Raw genomic sequence first — 18,130 nt, forward strand, 5'->3', positions numbered from 1 at the left:
AAATTCAAGTAATTTGGTGCAATTAAGGAAGCACTATTGAGCTATTTGAAGGTTTTTCTAGTGAATTTCATTTACAATATCATTTCAGGGTCACAGAAATCCTAAAAATAGTTCATAAATAAAAATATTTTCCTCCTTTATGAAGTTCTATGGCATGAATTTTGATTGAAATTATTAGCGGTTACACAGGCTTTCTCATCCAGTAAAACAAATCATGCCAAAGTGATAGTTTAAAAACTATTAAGACATAATGGTTCACAGAAGCTCTTTTATTCATTTGGGAGGTTAAGGTCTCATGAAGATCTTGAGAAATGTATCTTGAAGAACATTCTTAAGTTGTTAAATACAGTAATAGGAATATACCTTTAATCAACTTTTTGACATCCATTTGGGAAATTAGTTATATATTTGAATTTAATTTATGTAACAACCAAGAGCAAAAGAAAAAATATATATAGATAACTACATTATTGTATTTTTAAATTATTGTTTCATGTAATCATAGTTAACCCTATTAAAAATGTTCAAAACGAATGTATTTGTGCTAAAATTCACCAAGTAATACATTTAAATTTTCTTGATCAATATGTTTTACTATTATAGGAAATATAGAACAATCCATCATATTGTGCATTCCTAACTATAGAGTCAAAAAAATCGCCATATCCTATGAACTATACTAACCAATAAAACTACAAAGATTAAAAAGAAAAATCACAGAATTGTGAGGCAAGAGGCCGATGCACTGACTATACTAGAATCCAGGCAAGATATGGTGATTTCTGTGGTTTGGATGGGGATGTGCCCTCAAAGCCTCACCTGTTGAGAGGCGGAGCTTCAGAAAGGATTACGAGCAAGCTGCAGCTGATGTGCTGCTAGGAGTTGGTTCCCGGTTGGGAGAGAAGCTGCTGAGGACCTGACCTGGCAGAGCAGATGCTGCACTCTGGATCCTCACTTTTCTCTCAGCTCCCTGGCTGCCATGATGTGGGCTGCTTTCCTTCACGATGTCCTTATCAGTGCTGTTCTCACTCTGGAGCCAGTGACCACAGACTAAATGGAAGCCAGATCAACACTTCTTTATGTTTCAGAATTTTGGTATCTGTCTCAGCTGCGAAAAACATGAACCAAGATTGGGACTAAATTGTTGTGTGGTTAGCTGGGGAGGATGGTGGTGAGGATCATGGTGGAAGAATCAATAAATTGCTGCTTCCATGGAAATGGGAACTGAGTGTTTTGAAATTCTACTTTTTTATTTTTAAATTTTTTTTACCAATTTTTAAAGGAAGAAGGTTTATTTTAACTTGCAGTTTGTATAGGTTTCAGGCCTTAGTAGACTGGCTCCAGAGCAAGGGAGAGCGGCACAGCAGAGGGGCATGACAGAGGAAAAACAGCACACAGCAGGGCAGATGAAATGAAGCAGCCCTTTTAAATAGTCTTGAAACATTGATGCAATGCTGGAGCACAGTAAAAAAAAAAAAAACGCTCATGATCATGTTGCACAGTTTAACAGCTAGAGTTGCTGAGCACTAAACACTTGGCTTTTTTCACTCCTATCCCAACCTATCCTAACTCTCCCTGTGAACAGTAAATTAAACTATTCTAAATTGTGAATTTTTCACTCCAAAATTTTGTGGAGTTGTACACTTACCCAGGTTGGTTCCTGTGGTGGCTTATTCGTTTTCATAGCTGCATATCACAGGTGATATGAATGGGCCACTCATTTACTAAGCAGATACTTATTGTGGACTTGTTATGTGGCACACACCTGTAGGTGTGATGGTGTAGTAGGATTATAACTGCCTTACAAAACTCTTACTTATTTGAAAACTATGTCTGAACATACTTGTTAACTGTCTAGTTAGATAATACTGTCATCTATAAATAGTGACAGTTTTGTGTCTTATTTTCTTCTTTTTTTTTTTTTTTTTTTTCGGACCTGGGGATTGAACTCAGGCCCTTGCACTTGCCAGGCAAGCAATTATTCTACTGAGCCATCTCCCTGGCCCCACTTGTGTGTTATTTTCCATACCTTTTATTTATTGTTTTATGGCTCTAGCTAATATCTCAAGATAGAGATTGTCTTAGTCGCTGTCCTCATCACTGGAACAAAATACCTCAGCAATTTAAAGAAGAGGTTGATTTTGGCTCAAATTGTGGATGGCTCAGTCTTGGTATGATCTGTGCAGTGGCACAAGAGCCTGGACTGAAGAAAGCTGCTTTAATTATGGTGAAGGGAAGCGCCAGGGAAAGTGTAATGCCCTTCGAGGCCACGCCCCCAGTGCCCCTCCTCCAACCAGGCCCCACCTCCTAAGTGGAATCCCACTCTAGCACCCTGTGCTTTCTTCTTTCTTCTTTCTTTCTTACTTGCTTGCTTTTTCTTTCTTTCTTTCTCTCTTTCTTTCTTTCCTTCTTTCTTTGTTCTTCCTTTTTTCTTTTAAATCATCTTTCAAAGCCCTGCCTCCGAACACCTAATGTTCTTAGAGGACACTAGATCCAAAGTATAACATACAGATACATGTCTATATCTGCATCTGTCTTTATATCTTTTTCCAGATTTTGGGCTCTCTATCATTTTCTCTCTGAGTTTAATTCACAATTATTTTCAATTTAGTGTGTCATATTTATCAACTTTTTATTTTATATTCAACTTTATGTGTATGTGTATCTTGTTTAAGACAAATTTTTCTGTCACTATAGTGACAAATGCCTGGAATCTCTGATTCTTGGGAGGTTAATCCAGAGAATCTCAAGTTTGAGGTCCTTTTGGGAAATCTAGTAAGACTCAACTCCTGTCTCTACCCCTATGTTTCCTATCAAATTTTATAAAATTATTTTTATATATTTTCTTCTAAGTATTGTCTTTCATACTAAAGTTTTTGTTCCACTTTGAACTGGTTTTATGCAATATATTGTTTTTAAAAATATAGTATTAAGGGCTTTCTTCTGTGCAGCTGGCCAAATTTCAAAGCTCATTCATTTAATAACTCATCGTTTTGATGACACCTTGGAAAACTATGACTTTCATAAATAGTTTTGGCTTACCTAAAGTTTTTTCTATTATTTCTTAGATGATTAACACAGTGTGTATGTTTTTGTAAAAAGAAATCTTGATATCTTCCTGATAAGTCACCTTATCTTTCCATTTTCAGAAATGTTTTTACTATTCTAGATCCTTTGTCCCTTGTATGAATTTTAGATTCATCTATCAAGGTTGATAATCTATTGACCTGTAAATTTTATAACAGTCTAATTTAAATTACATTGAATTATGAATATTACTTTCAAATTAAGAAAACATTTAAAATTTATTTTTTATTTCTAACTTAATTGAATTTAATTCAACAATATATTACATTTGATGTTAATTGTTCCAAATTGGTTACAAACCTTTGTGAAATATTACGTGAACAGCTGTACATATTCCTAAAAAGAATGCATGTGTTCATCTGATTAGGTATCTAGTTTGATCAACTATCATCTCTCCCTCCCTCTCTCTCTCTCTCTTCTCTCTTTACCCTTGAGATTTTTGGTGAAAAGCTTGAAATTCTCATTTTTTCCTGTATTTTCAACCTTTATATATTCTACTTTTCTGTGTCTCTGAGCTGCACTGTGAGGAATTTCTTCAGATATATTTATCCTGTTCTCTTTGTCTTGCTCAATCTTCTATTTATTCAACATTCTAAACATTTTGCTCATCGTGGAAGTCATTTCATCAATAATTTTTCATTGCTAAAATTTTAATTTAATAATTAAATCAGCCAAGTCATTTGATAGTCTCATATGGGCAGCATCTTTTTAAATTTTTCCTTTTACTTCTTCAAATATTGTATACACAATTATATGCTCCATCTTGGATGACCCCAGTACCTGAAGTTTTGCAAGTCCAAGTCCACTGTTCACTGTTCATTATTTTTGCTGACCTTTTATCAAGCACTCCTTATGTGTTTTTGTTTCGTGTTCTTTCATGAGAAGCATATATTATTTTAGTCTTATCCCATGGTAATCCCCAGCATGCAAGTAAGTGAGGCACCCCACCAAAGAGGGCTTGATGGGACTCTGAGGGTTTCAGCAGAGTCACAGCCACAGGTTTCACCTTTATGAGAGGAAAGAAGATTTATAGCCCCCAAAGGTGATGGAAGCATTGGTCTCCTTCGAAGGATAAGGCTTTGGCTTCTTTTCCTCTGTGAAAACTCTTAAATGTTCCTATTGCCTTCAGTGCTTATAGTTCATTTCTATTTGTTTGTTTGTTTTTTAGAAGAACACAGAAAACAAATGGAAATGCTCAACTGTAGATTTTCTTTACTTTCTATAAATTCTAATATTGATTTAAATTTTGTATTTTACCCAGAATCTACTTGTTTTGCAACAGGAGGGCTCCTTAAAGTCTTAGTCTGCCTTCACTTCAATAAACAAATGGAATGCAGGATTTTGCCTTAAACAATGAGTATTTGGTAGTACTATTCTTTGAGAAATATAATACAAGTGGCGAGTAATACATGACATGTCACATGGTGGGCTTCTCGCATATGAGATGTCTGTGTTATCTCAAAGGTCGGTTTAGATTGGAGAAAGGCTGATTTGTAAAGAAATGTAGTTCATGCTATCAAAAGTTATAAGTTTAGCAAGCGGAGTAAAATTGGGGTAAGTATAATGAGATTGTTAGACTTAAGTAGAGTAGTGGTGGAAGAAAATGGTGCTAGCTGCAGGCTTGATTAGCCAAAAAGAACCTAATTGCCAAGCAAGTGGATGGTCCACTGAGGAGGAGACAGTTTATGGAACGCCTACCCGGTGATTATCTCCAGCTGTCCCTGAGTTTAGCCAGGCATTGTATAGGGAGCTCTTACTACATGCAGCTGAGAGTTCTCTGAAACTGTGTGGGAAAAATCATCAAAATGCTAAATGCTGTTGAAAATAGTTTAGAGTGTGGAAAGAAAGGAGAGCCAAGAAAGAAAATCATGTATTTGAGTTTTCTAGATAGTCAAACAATAAGAATTTGAGTGAACAGGTACCTGGGTAGACTGAAGTATAATAATTGGGTTTATGATTTCAGACTTGAGGTATTTCCAACAGAAGATTGTATAAGTCGTAGGGGTGACAGGGAAGGTTGAGTCAGAGAGATGATCAGTAGCTCAGTGGAGCTGAGGAGGAGGGGCCTGTGACTTGTGGCATTCATTGAGCCCCTTGGATGGTAAAACTTGAAGTAGAGATTATACCTGCATCATATCTAGTTAATGAAAAGGAAGCTGCATCAGAAACTCTTCATTATCCAGAAAAAGTATGACTAGTACTTCACTAACTAGAAGAGGGTTGAAGAAAGGTGTGAATTTTGTGATTCTCAGGTATGACCTGAGTACCACAGTGTGAAGATCATCCTTCCTATCCAGGTCTGTGGGAGACAGTCCTTGGAGGACAGAGAGCTGGGGTTTAGTCCTGACCCATAAACTGTAAAAGTTCCAGCATTGGAGACTATCACTGGTGAAAATTATTTATTATTGTTAATTGTTATTTTATTATAATTATTATTTATTTCTGGAGGCTATAAATAAAAAATAGGCAATGCACCTTTGCCTGGTGACTTTGTTGTAGCTGTGCTAGGATCCACTGAAATAAGCATTTCAATCAGTACTATGTCTTCGTGTGATTTTGAATGTTTATAAAAGAGAGAAAAACTTGAAATGTCTCTTCAACATGTGGCAGATTAAATTTGAGACTGTAAGTAACATAGGCTGAAGCTCTCAGTAAATGTTTAAGATTTAGAATTACTTTTGAAGTAAAAGCATTCTTCCTTCACATACTTATACATGTTATAAATCTTGTCTATGTATGCTGTTTTTCTTTGAGTTTGCACTTTTACTTTTTGACAATATGTCTTTGATAAATGTAGCAGAATAACATTTAAGAAAGATAATAATATAAAAGGTTAGAACCCAGATGAAATCCAAATATCTAAAGTTGGACATACTTTTAATACCTACTTTTCCTGTCTCTCTCTTTCCTATTTTATAAATGTAAATCTTCAGCATCTCTAAATGTGGCCTAGCACAAAAACAATTTATTGCTCACCTTAATTTGAGTGCATTTTATGCTTTATAGCCCAACTTCTTTGCTAAGACTTTTTTTAAATATCTGTGTGATCACTCAAATTGTTTTCCCTTTTGCTTCTCTCCCTAGTCAAAAGAGAAGATGTGCGAGAACACAGAGTCAGTGGGAACCTCTCAAACCACCACAAGCATCCACTCAACAACCACACAGTTCAGGGTCCTAACTACCACACGAAGAGCAGCAACGTCCCAGCTGCCCACCAGCCTGCCCACAGAAGGTGCCCAAGACATCATTTACTTTTTCTTAAAAAAGGAAAATAACAGGGAGAAAGAGGGGAAAAAAGGAGAAGCGACAAAAGTATTATAGAGTGAAAATATGTTGTGAGATTTATTTATACATTGTGTCTTTTTTATGAAGACTTAATGGTTACTTATAATTGGGATTCTTGTTCTCGCTGGGAAAAGCAGAGATTCTTTATATGAGACTTAATTTAGCTGTCTCTGAACTCAACACTACAGTCACATGATGGGAAGTTCAAACTGAGTGAAATGTCCATTGCTTTTGGATTCTGAACAAAAGATCATTGTATTAATGTATAACTCTAATATTTCCTGAATACAGTCAGTATCATAGTCATAACCTATATGGAGACAACATGATCACAAAAATTGTTATTCCTCCTATAGAGAAGGAAGAACTACTACAGTGTTCATATATAGGCACAATTCATGGGGAAGAAGGCATATTTGCCCTCATTTGATAACTTTGCATACTGAATGGTATTGCTAGGAAGTAGGCAGAGATATGAGAACAGTGACCAAGGGGATACTTTCGTGGGAGAAGATAGTCTGACTTAATTATTGTCATAAGCCTTGCCTTCTTCTGAATAGGAGATAAAATTAAATTTGAAACCGTTGCTTTTAACTGAAATTTAATTGGATCCTACAAGGCACTAGCTATAAAGTGATATAGAGAGTGATTGCCAAATGCACTTTATAGATCTTAAAAGCAACATATTCAAACCCATGAAATGGCTCTCTGTAACATAAATTCTACCCTTTAAAACAAAATACAGCCATTCAAATGAAAAGGCTTAGCCTACCGTATGTTCACTCATGACAACATCTTTTTCAGAAATGCTTTTGATTATATTTGTTATCAATGAAAATCCATAAATGGGCAAATGTTGATAAATGCTGACTATTCCAAATAATTTGAATTTTCCTTGATTTTAACTCATAAATGAATAATGTTATAAATACAAGGCCTAATATGAGTTCTTCAAGTTAAAAGTTGATGTAATTGAAGTTGTAACTGTTTACTTTTCTCACGAAACTTTGCTAAAGTTTTGTTCTTATAATTTCTATAAGAAGTTTTAGTACTATATGATGTAAAACTGGTTCTTGCTCTCATTGAACTGATATTTAATTTGATATCATTACTAATTAAGGCAATTAACTAGAAAATTAATAGTCATAGGTTTTATGCACATTTAAAAATCATTTTCTGTCATAATAACTTTGAATTTCTCTTCCAGATGATACAAAGATAGCACTACATCTAAAAGATAATGGAGGTATGAAGTAACCCTCTTCTGTTATAAACATTTTAGGAGCTAATTCATTTTGTTCTTTTTAACATGAGAAAAGACATGGACTTCAAAAGAGAGTCAGATTGTATTTAATTCTATTAATAGTTAACAAGAAAAGAACATAGTTTGCTTGAAAAGTGAATTGAAATCCTAATCCTTGCATTTGTCTATCAAATGATATAGATTATAGTTATATGATGGAGAAGTCATCCATGGATCTTCTTGTTCTTTATTGCACTGCTCCTTTTTTAGTTGTATGGATGATATATTATTATAAGAATGCATAATATTGTTATGTATTGTTAGTAGTACTAAGAGTAATCATCTAAACTGTTGCAGGTCCTGGGTTCATTTTTTTTTAATGGGTTGACTAATTGATCCACCCTGCCTACATAAAATTAAAAAAAAACAAGGGAGTAACTGTGGAAGTGCATTGTGTTAGTCTTTTTAGGTATTCCATAAGTCAAATAAAAATTAATTACTTAGAAGAACACCTTATCAATAACATACTTTTCTAAAACAACTCAGAATTGCTTATACCGGTGTTTGAAAATTTGAAGGAAGAAAGATTTTACCCACAATATATCATGAAAAATATTAACAAGATTTTTTTGGGTTTTTTTGTTGTTTTGGCGGAACCAGGGATTGAACTGAGGACCTTGCGCTTGCCATGCAAGCACTTATTCTACTGAGTCATCTCCCTGCCCCCAACAAGATTTTTAAACATAGTTCTTTTCCTACCAAACTATGTTAGCTCATGTATTCTCCTTTCGAGTATAAAAATGATTTTCATTAGCAATAGACTGTGTGGCTCAAGAATGACAGCTCCCTTTTTTGAAAGCATCTATAGTGATACCTGGTGAAATCGATATCAGCATGGTTTTACTTTTGCAGCCCTATAAGATGTCCTCCGTGGCATTTATATATGTGTATGCATAGACACTAACATGAGGGGGAGGGAGAAAGAAAGAGAGAGACAGACGGACAGACAGACATAGAGATAGACAGTAGAGGATATTTAGCCAGTGCAGGATTTACCAGAACATGTCAGAAACCACTGTATGATCCTAGAAATCCTAAAGTTGAGGTTACTTGAACTTATTTATTTATTACTTATTTATTTTTATTTTATTTCATTTCATTTCATTTTTTGTGGTACCACAGATTGAACTCAAGACCCAGTGCTTGCCAGATAGCTTGAGCTGTCTCCCGAGCCCGGGGTTACTTGAATTTAAGGCAGGAGAAGATGGAGTATGGAATGTGTGGAATGGAGGAGCATTCCCAAGAGCTAATGAAAGTGGAAGTTCCCCAGATGTTAGTTATACTTTTCACTACCTGCTGTGTCTGTGTGCGTACATGCGGTTGTGCGTGCATGCGCCTGTGTGGTATTTTGAAGTGTTAAAACAGAAAGCAGAGGATTCCTTTGATCAAATAGGTTGTGAAATCCACTGATTCATTCATTCACTTCTGCTGAATACTTGCTAACCGCAGAGCCTTATTGCAAACTTGAGGCCATTGTGAAAAAGGCTTACACAAATGCTTTGTTTTAAGAGAATATACATTCCAAAGAATCTTCGAAATGATTAAAAAGACTTTCTACCTGGACTTTTTGGTTATAAAACCTTTTATTAGTAGCATCACATGAACTTATAAAGTATTAGTAATTATCACAATAAAATCCTTACTATTGTTTAAAGCATTACTAAATCATAACTGAATATTTTCTTAAAGCAATGCATTAGAAATACTGCAAGATGCTAAGAAATCAAGTAAAATAAATACCAAGATTAAAATGTAGAGCTTCTGATATGCTAGACAGTGAACTGTTTTATTTTCTTATCATACTGAGATACTTTCTATGCAGCAGTTTTCTGTTAGGACTCCAACACAGTATTTTTTCTCATGTCTAGAATTTTCAAAGATCTTTTCTAACAACATTCAACTGGAGGTAGAAGAGAAAAAGTGTTTTTTGTTTGTTTGTTTGTTTGTTTGTTTGTTTGTAACATACTTCTTCAAAAGCGTACTTGGCTCGTGTTGTGGCTTTAGTGGTAGAGCACAACTCTAGCATGTAGGACGCTTGAGTTCAGTCCCCAACCCCAGGGGCAAAAAATCCTGCTGCTTAAGGAAAAAAATCACATACTACTTCTTATAGTATTTTTTATTAAAATAAAGTATGCTCTCATAGTGAGCTGCCATTTATTTTATGGAATGTAAAGATGCAAGAAAGATTGCTAATTTAAATCCTAACTTCATTAGCTAATTATAAATGTTGCAAACAGAATTTAGAGTTGTCCTTCCCCTTGGCTTACCATGTTTTACAAGGTTGAGGTAAAAATGAATAATTGTGTCTAATGAACAAGCTTTTGTAACATTTTATTATGAGTGATATTTTTTAAAACATGCAAGCTAATAAATTTTCATACACTGCTATTGTTGCTAAGAAATTTAGCACATTTTGTTTCTTTGTTTTTTTTATATAATTGGCTGTCTTTGAAAGCAATTTAATTCATTAATGTATATTCCTCTGGAAAAGAGGGTGACATTTTCAAAATTGTCAATGTACAGCTAGAAAACAATGACTGCCTTCCCATATATTGTGTCCTTTAAGTGTCGCATGATCTCATCCCTATGTCTTTCTGTAGCATTTCTATGGTTAAAGCATTTGCGTTTTTTAAAATGAAATCCAGATTATATGGTATACATTTGCTTTCCAGTAGACTTTTCCTTTGTCTTTGATATGAAAGCATAAAATATTTTGCTTAATTATATCTTTGCTTAAGCATACAATGACAAGTCACACTGGTCATTCTCTCATTCAGAGGACCCAGGCTTACTTACTACATCAGTCTGGATGGCTCTTCAATTTTATGTTGAGTTTCCTGATACATAGCAGATTCAGGATAGGTGGAGCCTCTTGCAAAATCAAGCTGGATGATTGACTACAGAAGTTGTATTAGCCTTCAAAGCTGAATGAAAAGTCTGAGCTATTTAAAGATTGTGAAGATTAAAAAAAAAATCAGCCAGATAGCTCAGTGGACTAAAACGATGATCGCTTAGGCAGGTGCAGGGACGGAGTTATCCTTGGCGTGCCATTCCAGCCCAGTTCCCAGGGTGTACTGAGGTGGTGATTGAGACAGGGTATGGTGGTGCACACCTGTAATCCCAGCACTTGGGAGGCTCAAAACAGGAGAATCACTATGAGTCTGATCTGTGTAGTTAGACCCTATACTAAATACATTAAAAAAAAAAAGAATTTGAAGAAAACATGAGCAGGTTCTACCACAAAAGCAGTAGCTAATGAGTGCAGGTCTCATATATATTGAGATATTACCTTGATTGACTACTGTAAATGACTAAATATAAAAATCTTAAGAGATCTAATTTAATGACAGCATTTTATTTGCACCTAAAATATTGTTAGCTGCATGTTTATAATATTAAATGTAGAATAACATATATAATCCTAATCAAATCACTTACTGGTCTCCTTTTTATAGAAAAAGCAGAAGAACTGGGGGAAAGGAGGAGGCTGACTACTGACTGAATAGTTCCTGTGTTCCAGTCATTATTTTAAAAGCAATACACATATAAACTTGTGTAAATTATAGCACTTCTGAGCTGGCCCCATATCATTCCTATTTTACAGATAAGGAAATGGAGCTACAAAAAGAAATTTGCCACAGTGATGTGGAACAGAGCCTGAAAGCTGCAGGCTCCATCCCAATTTCAAGTTCTAATGACTTCCCAATATCCCTTCTCCCTTGTAGGAGCAGCTTTAGCAATCAAAGTGCACCTGAGATATTTTATTTACACCTCTTACATGTTTTACTTTTTTATAACAATTGATTATACTTCTCAGTGTTTGCAAGTGAATTTTCATCATCTCAAATATTTATGCATCCGTTTCTATTTTATTCCTTTCATGAAAATCACAGTGCAGTAATTCTCTTGTGTAACGGAGTGCTGCCAGAATCATCAGCATATGGTCTCCAAACTGTCGGTGTATCCTGTGGTTTAAGTTCCAAATCTAATTGTAATGTCTTTCAGATTCTTTTAGAAATTCAAAATTTAATTCACCTGTCAGAAGTATTCTAGACTGTGTTCTTCAAATGAACTGTTTGTCAGGCATGGTAGTATGTCCCTGTAATCTGTAATCCCAGCATTCAGGAGGCTGAGGCAGGAGGATCATAGCAAGTTTGAGGCCAGCCTGTGCTACATCATGTGTTCAACACCAATCTAAACTACATAGCAAGACCATGTCTCTAAATAAATAATTATGGGTCAGCCAAATAGCTCAGTGGATAAAAGGGACTGCAAGCAGGGGCAGGGGTGGGGGTTCCATTCCCGGCCTGATGTGCCAGCCACACCCCTGGGGCACATTGAGACAGCAATTGAGATTGGACGAGTTGGCACCTGCCTGTAATCCCAACTCTTGGGAGGGTGTAAACAGGTGGATCACTACGAGTCTGATCTAGAAGTAAGACCCTGAAAACCCTGTAGACCCTAAAAATACAAAAAAAAAACCCTAATTAATTAATTAAATGCACTATATATTTGGGTAATGTTTATGTATACTTCAAGCAACATCTTCTTTGAGTTTTCAAATCAAGTGCTAGTTTATTAGATTGTAAGACTTATTCCTTAAAGAATGACCCAACTATGTATTTCACCTGTTGTATCAGAAAAATGCCTTCTTTAACATTTGAATAGGTTCCTTTCCAATGACACTCACCACATAATTATTGCAGTGCACTTTGTAATAGCTAAACAATCCCTGAATGCCCACCAACCAATAATGGATAAAGAAGATGTGGGGCTTTTTATGCAATGAAGTACTAGTCTGCCTAAATAAAAATAAACTAGAAACTTTTCTAGGTAAGGGAATGCAACTTGAGACCATATTCTTAAGTGAACTAAATTGGACACACATGTGTAAATACCTCATTGTTTCTCTGGTCTGAGAAACTGAAAGTGTAAACAAGGACCAAATGTATAATAGATATTGGGAAATGGGAAGAAAATGTTCAAATGAAAAGGGGAACAAGAGAGGGGGGAGGAAAGAAGGGTCAAGAAAGAAAGAGAATAGAGGCAAAAAATGGAAACAAAGCATTCATAAGTATGAAGGGAAAATGGGGAAAAGGAATTAGCAAAGATATACCACATACAGATGCAAATTACATCTGATGAATGCTCTCACTATGTATATCTAAAATGTGCCAATACAGGTACTTTGAAGAAATAAATGTATCTTCAAGAGGCAAACTGAATAAAGTTATATCCAGGGATGAGAAGAGGTTTGCAAGTTGAATCAAGGGCTAGGGCTTTTAATTAAGAAGTTTTCAGCTATATTCAACTCCAGTTGAATATTGCAAATTGAATTGTGCCGTTCTGCTACACTGCAGATATTATTTCAAGTGGAAAATCCTGAATAGATTTACTTATTTAAAAATCTGTTGACACATGTATCAGAGCAGCAAAAATTACACTCTCTATTGAATCATTTAAAGGTTGTTCTCTTCAATTATGTTAAAGTCCTTTTAAAAATTTTGCACATAATTAAATAATTGCTAATAGTTAGAATATCAGCCCACCCAACCAGCATGATATAGGTGCAGATGGTAGTGTGTTCGTCATTTCTTCTTATTGCCAAGAAGCTACTAATGTGGACTCCGACAGGCTGCATTTTTTTAAGTCTGGGGGTGGGATCTTCATGAAGAACATGCTGGCATTGCTGCATATGCAGCCTATAATTATGTTAATTTGGAAGTCCAGTTCTCCAATAATTGATTTCAAAGAGCTAACACGAGTGTTCTTTGAAACTCCTATCAAACAAATAGCTGATCTAGGTTTTAATACTCTTGTGTTTGGTTTCCTGACTAAATGTAAGAGTTTTCATCCAAAGATAAAAAGTTAGAACATTATTCTGACTTTCTTTCTTCTATATTTTTATTATCTAGTCTTATAACAGATCAAGTGCCTAGGGTTTCATATATCATTCACTTGAATTTGGGGCCTTTCATATATAAATTATCAACGCACCATATCCGTCACTTTTCCCCTCCATTTCCTCGCTATTTTTTTCATCTATTTCTTTTGTGTGGTTCACAGTCATGTAAGCAAAGGGAAACTGTTGTTCTCTTTTGACAGGCTATTGAATAGCTATCACTTTCTGTTTCTAAAACTGTAAAATATCTTGGCATTTAGTTTTATCTTTTACTTTATTTGGCTTCTTTTTATGCTGGCCATGTGCATATGTACTCTGTTCTAAGTTCATATATACTACAATGGTTACAATTCTTAGACCAGAAAATTGTAGACTTTCTAAATTAAAAATATCCCTTCTACACTTGTCTAGCATAGTAGTCTCAAAAGTTTTTGCAGATAGAATTAACTCACCTGATTATCCTCTATTAATCTTAATAACCTAACATATACAAATGCTAGGCTCAGCCAGACCTATACGAATTACATTTTAACCACCAGGGCTTGGTCTCAGGAGTCAGCATTTTTTAAAACCTTAGCTATTCCAATGTAAAATTAAGTCAAGAATGAGTCTTTTGATCCATGCTTCATAAATAATCAGAGTCATTTGTTTACAGAGTCTAGTCAAAATGCATATTCTGATGCCACAGTTCTACAGTGGAGCCCAAAAGATTCACTCTTTCTGGTGTAGGTATGTGTTCCTGCAGGTAGAATCCATGGTCTTTATCCAGCCACATCCTCATCCTTGTTTCTTTTTTATTGTATGACAGGATCCTGCTAAAGTGCTATATTTCCAAGGCTGGGCTCAAATTTACTACCTTCCTGCTTCAGCTTCCTAGAGTGCTGATCAGAGGTGTACACTTCCAACCTGGCTTGTATTGCATTTCTAACAAGCTCTTATATAATCCAGTTGCCACCACACATCAGATTATGCTTTAACTGTAAAGCTTGAAGTGAATTCTTGAAATATTTCAATGGAATGGAAGCTTGGAAGCTACATAACATAACTGGCTAGATGTGTGGTGTATATGATACGCACATGATGAAGAAAGCTCTTGGAGCTTCAGTGTAGTTTATTCCCATAGTGCTAGTGTTATGTGGTAGAAGATACAGGAAGACAGACAAGTGTGGGGAAAAGCAATGCATTTAATTTGAGTATGTTGACTTCATAGTGCCAGAGTGTCAGCCAAATGAAGATGACCTTGGGCATTTTTCTACACCTGAAATTCAGTTGAGAAATATAACATAAATGCAAAAAAAATGCTATGTGAGACACTAAGGATAAGTGAAGTCACAGGAGGATACTATAAAGAACAAAACAAGCTAGAGTAAGAGGGAATATGCCATTTGAGTTTTGTGAAGAAAACAGTTCCATTCTGAATGGTTCAATGAGATTATGCCCTGTTCCACACTGTATCACTCAAGGTGTGCATCTCCTTTAGCCTGTGCATCCATGTTGCACACAGCACCTGTGCCAGGCACTTTGTCAGCCTTCTCAATTATCACATCAGTTGATTCGGTGTCACAATGCTTGTCTTCAAGTCATCCTTACTTTACTTACTAACCGTGTGATAGTACAAGAGTCGTAATCCAAGGAGGCACCAGGGCATAAAGTAGAAAAGAAAACTTTATCTGTTACTGTATGACATCATTGAAAGGAATATAGGTGAAAGCACAAGGATTTGGTACTGGGCATCCTGTTTTAAACATCTACTGTAACTTCAGAAGGGGATGCACTACTGGAATAAGAAGTGAAATAATATAAGCATGAACAAAGGGAGACGTCAGGCTATAATGTCTAGGAGTTGAGAGAACTCATAAAATTTTACCTGGAGGATGGGAAAGGGAGCTCCTGCTAGTGGATAAAAGGTCTGCCAGAGTGTGTTTGGAGACTCCAGATCTTAGAATTTAGTGTCCTGTGCTTTATGACTTTAATAATAAATACTGTTCATACGGGCTTGAATCTCCCATATTTATTATTCAAGTACTATGCCAAATCTACTGTAAGCAAAAGGAAAAAAGAGGAAATGTTGACGGAGAGAAAAGATAGGCTGTTTTTGAAAAGGCATAATAAGCACAAAAAGTAGAAACAGTGCTGGAGATAATAGACACACTGTTTTACGAAAAGGTATAATGCTTTAAAGAGAGTAGTTTAGCACATTAGATGGTAAATGTAGTTTAATCCTTTTTAATGTCTAGGTTTGCAATGGCTTGCTGTTCTATTAAGACTAATTCTTGCTTTAGGTTTCTTCAGCAGTGCTCAAGTAATGCCATGCAAGAGTTTCAATGAGTCTTGTGTAATAAGGACAGGAGGTAATTAGCGATAATTTATAACAGTGTTGTAAGATACTTTAACCAAATGTTATTTTTTTTAGTTATAATAATGAATTAGCAACTTGCCGGTTAAAGTTTCAACCATAAGTGATTTTAACACATGTTAACATTATGTTCAGCAACCATTAATGAAAAAGGATCAAGTTAAAAAGTCACTGGCACAATTTAAATGGAATTCTAAGAAATATTTGTTTTATCTAAAAAGCTGGAAAGAAAGAACAGTGAACCTCATTGTAAGTAAACACAAAACAAATTTCAGAAAGACACACCAAAACCAGCCATACCAATAATTATATTCAATAAAAATAATCCCCAAGCATAGTTTATCAGATTGACTTTTAAAAAAACAAGATCTAGGATTGTGTGTGTAAATCAGGGGTAGAGCCCAGCAGGTAGGAGACAACGGGTGTCATTGCAAGGCCTGAAAGCAAGATTGAGTTCTACACTGTGTGGAAGAAAGGGCCACAAAAATACCCACCATTATAAATTGGTTCAAGGAAAAGTGGTAGAAAAATAGATCCACTTCAAACAGAACCACAGATCAAACTAGTAAACTTAGAAGACAGAGCTGAGGAGGAAAACAGAAAAACTTCACAATTTTTACAAATTAGTTTTCAAATACAAATATTTAACAACATAGATTTGAAATAGATTGTGAACCACTTTGCACATGATTAGCAATTAGAGAACTATTCTAAACTATAGAGTAGAGATTGTTTTCAAGTGTACGTGCTTACAAAGACAGTTTATACCGGAGACATAAAAGCATCTCCAGTTTCAAAACATTGAAGTCATACAGTCCATATTTTTGACAGCAAAAGAATGAAATAAGAAGCAAGAAAAATTTGAATCTATTCATGAGAGTAGATTTTAAATGTTCTCATTCTCCTAGCAAATAAATATGTATGATGGTAGACATGGAAAATAGTTTGATTTGATCCTTTCACAGTGTATACATGTAGCAAAACGTCCTGTTAAACACTGCAAATATTTACAGCTTTTGTCAGTAACACAGAAATTGAGAAGAAAATTCAGTATCTAGAAGATCCCCAAACAAGCAAAAAGTTAAAAGCACTTCCAAACATTACATGAATAAGAGAAGAAATCATGAGGATAAAATTAGAAAATACTTAGAACTGATAATGGATACAGTGCCCCCAAATATTTGGTATGCTGCTAAATAGTATTAGGAAGGAAATTTATAATTTAAATTTATAATCTATAAATCTAAAAATGTTTTAATTAATAATGTAAGCTCCTAATTTAAATTAAGAATATGGTCAAGCCCCCAAATAATTAAACATATGAAACATGACTTGCTAACTAAAGATGAAATTAATAAAAAGGAAGAAATAAAATAAAAATAAAAGTGGAAAAATGAAGTGAAAGATAAGGGGGAGCTGGGGAAATAGCTCAGTAGAATAAGAGCTTGCCTGGCAAACACCAGGGCCTGAGTTCAATCCCTGATTCAAAAAAAAAAAAAAAAAAGAGAGAGAGAGAGATAAGAGAGTGTATGAATATACTCATATGAGTTGGTTGTTTGTAAAGATCAGTGCATCTGATAGTCCCTAAGGAGACTCTTTTTAAAAAGTAGGTAATCAGACATGAATATTAAAGACCTATTTATCATAGATTTATATTAGGAATATGAAAAGCAGATCATATATCACAGAAAATGTTTACAATAACACTACAGTACAAATAACTCATATTTAGAAACTGAAAATAACTTTTAAATACCAAAAGACAACCAAAACCAGAATGAATGTCATTTCAGGTACATGAAGATGGCTAAACACTATGCAATAATAATATTGGTAAGAATTTGATGCATTGGAGACATAAAACTAATACTGTGCATACAACAGTAATATTAACAAGGGTGTGGCACATTTGACTTTATACACATCCGTGATTGGAGAGTAATATTGTTCAAACACATGGCAAAACTGTCTGAACATCTCTTATAAAATCCTTTAGAGGAGGAAATTTTACTGGTCTGCATTTGCCCAAGCAAAGACATGATCCCAAGATAGATTCTACATAATATACGAGGCAAATATATTTGTAGCTGTCAAAACCTGGAGACAGTCCAAATATTCACCATCAGAAGAACAAATAAATTGATTATACTTATGCAATGAGCTACTATCTATTCAGAAGAAAATAGAATTAACTAAT

The 18,130-nt window shown here is 34.9% G+C and overlaps 1 protein-coding gene across 1 annotated transcript in view; it reads left to right on the forward strand.

Annotated features, from left to right (window-relative positions):
• Window positions 1–18,130, forward strand: part of Plxdc2 (plexin domain containing 2) — a 436,032-nt gene that overhangs the window by 383,903 nt on the left and 33,999 nt on the right. Inside the window, exons 10-12 of the mRNA XM_004644757.2 lie at window positions 5,051–5,057; window positions 6,172–6,319; window positions 7,580–7,618. Coding sequence (XP_004644814.1) covers window positions 5,051–5,057; window positions 6,172–6,319; window positions 7,580–7,618 — 194 coding nt within the window. The remainder of the gene's footprint in view (window positions 1–5,050; window positions 5,058–6,171; window positions 6,320–7,579; window positions 7,619–18,130) is intronic.

This window comes from Octodon degus, unplaced genomic scaffold (genome assembly GCF_000260255.1).
Source record: "Octodon degus isolate 3935 unplaced genomic scaffold, OctDeg1.0 scaffold00208, whole genome shotgun sequence".
Taxonomy (NCBI): Eukaryota; Metazoa; Chordata; class Mammalia; order Rodentia; family Octodontidae; genus Octodon; species Octodon degus.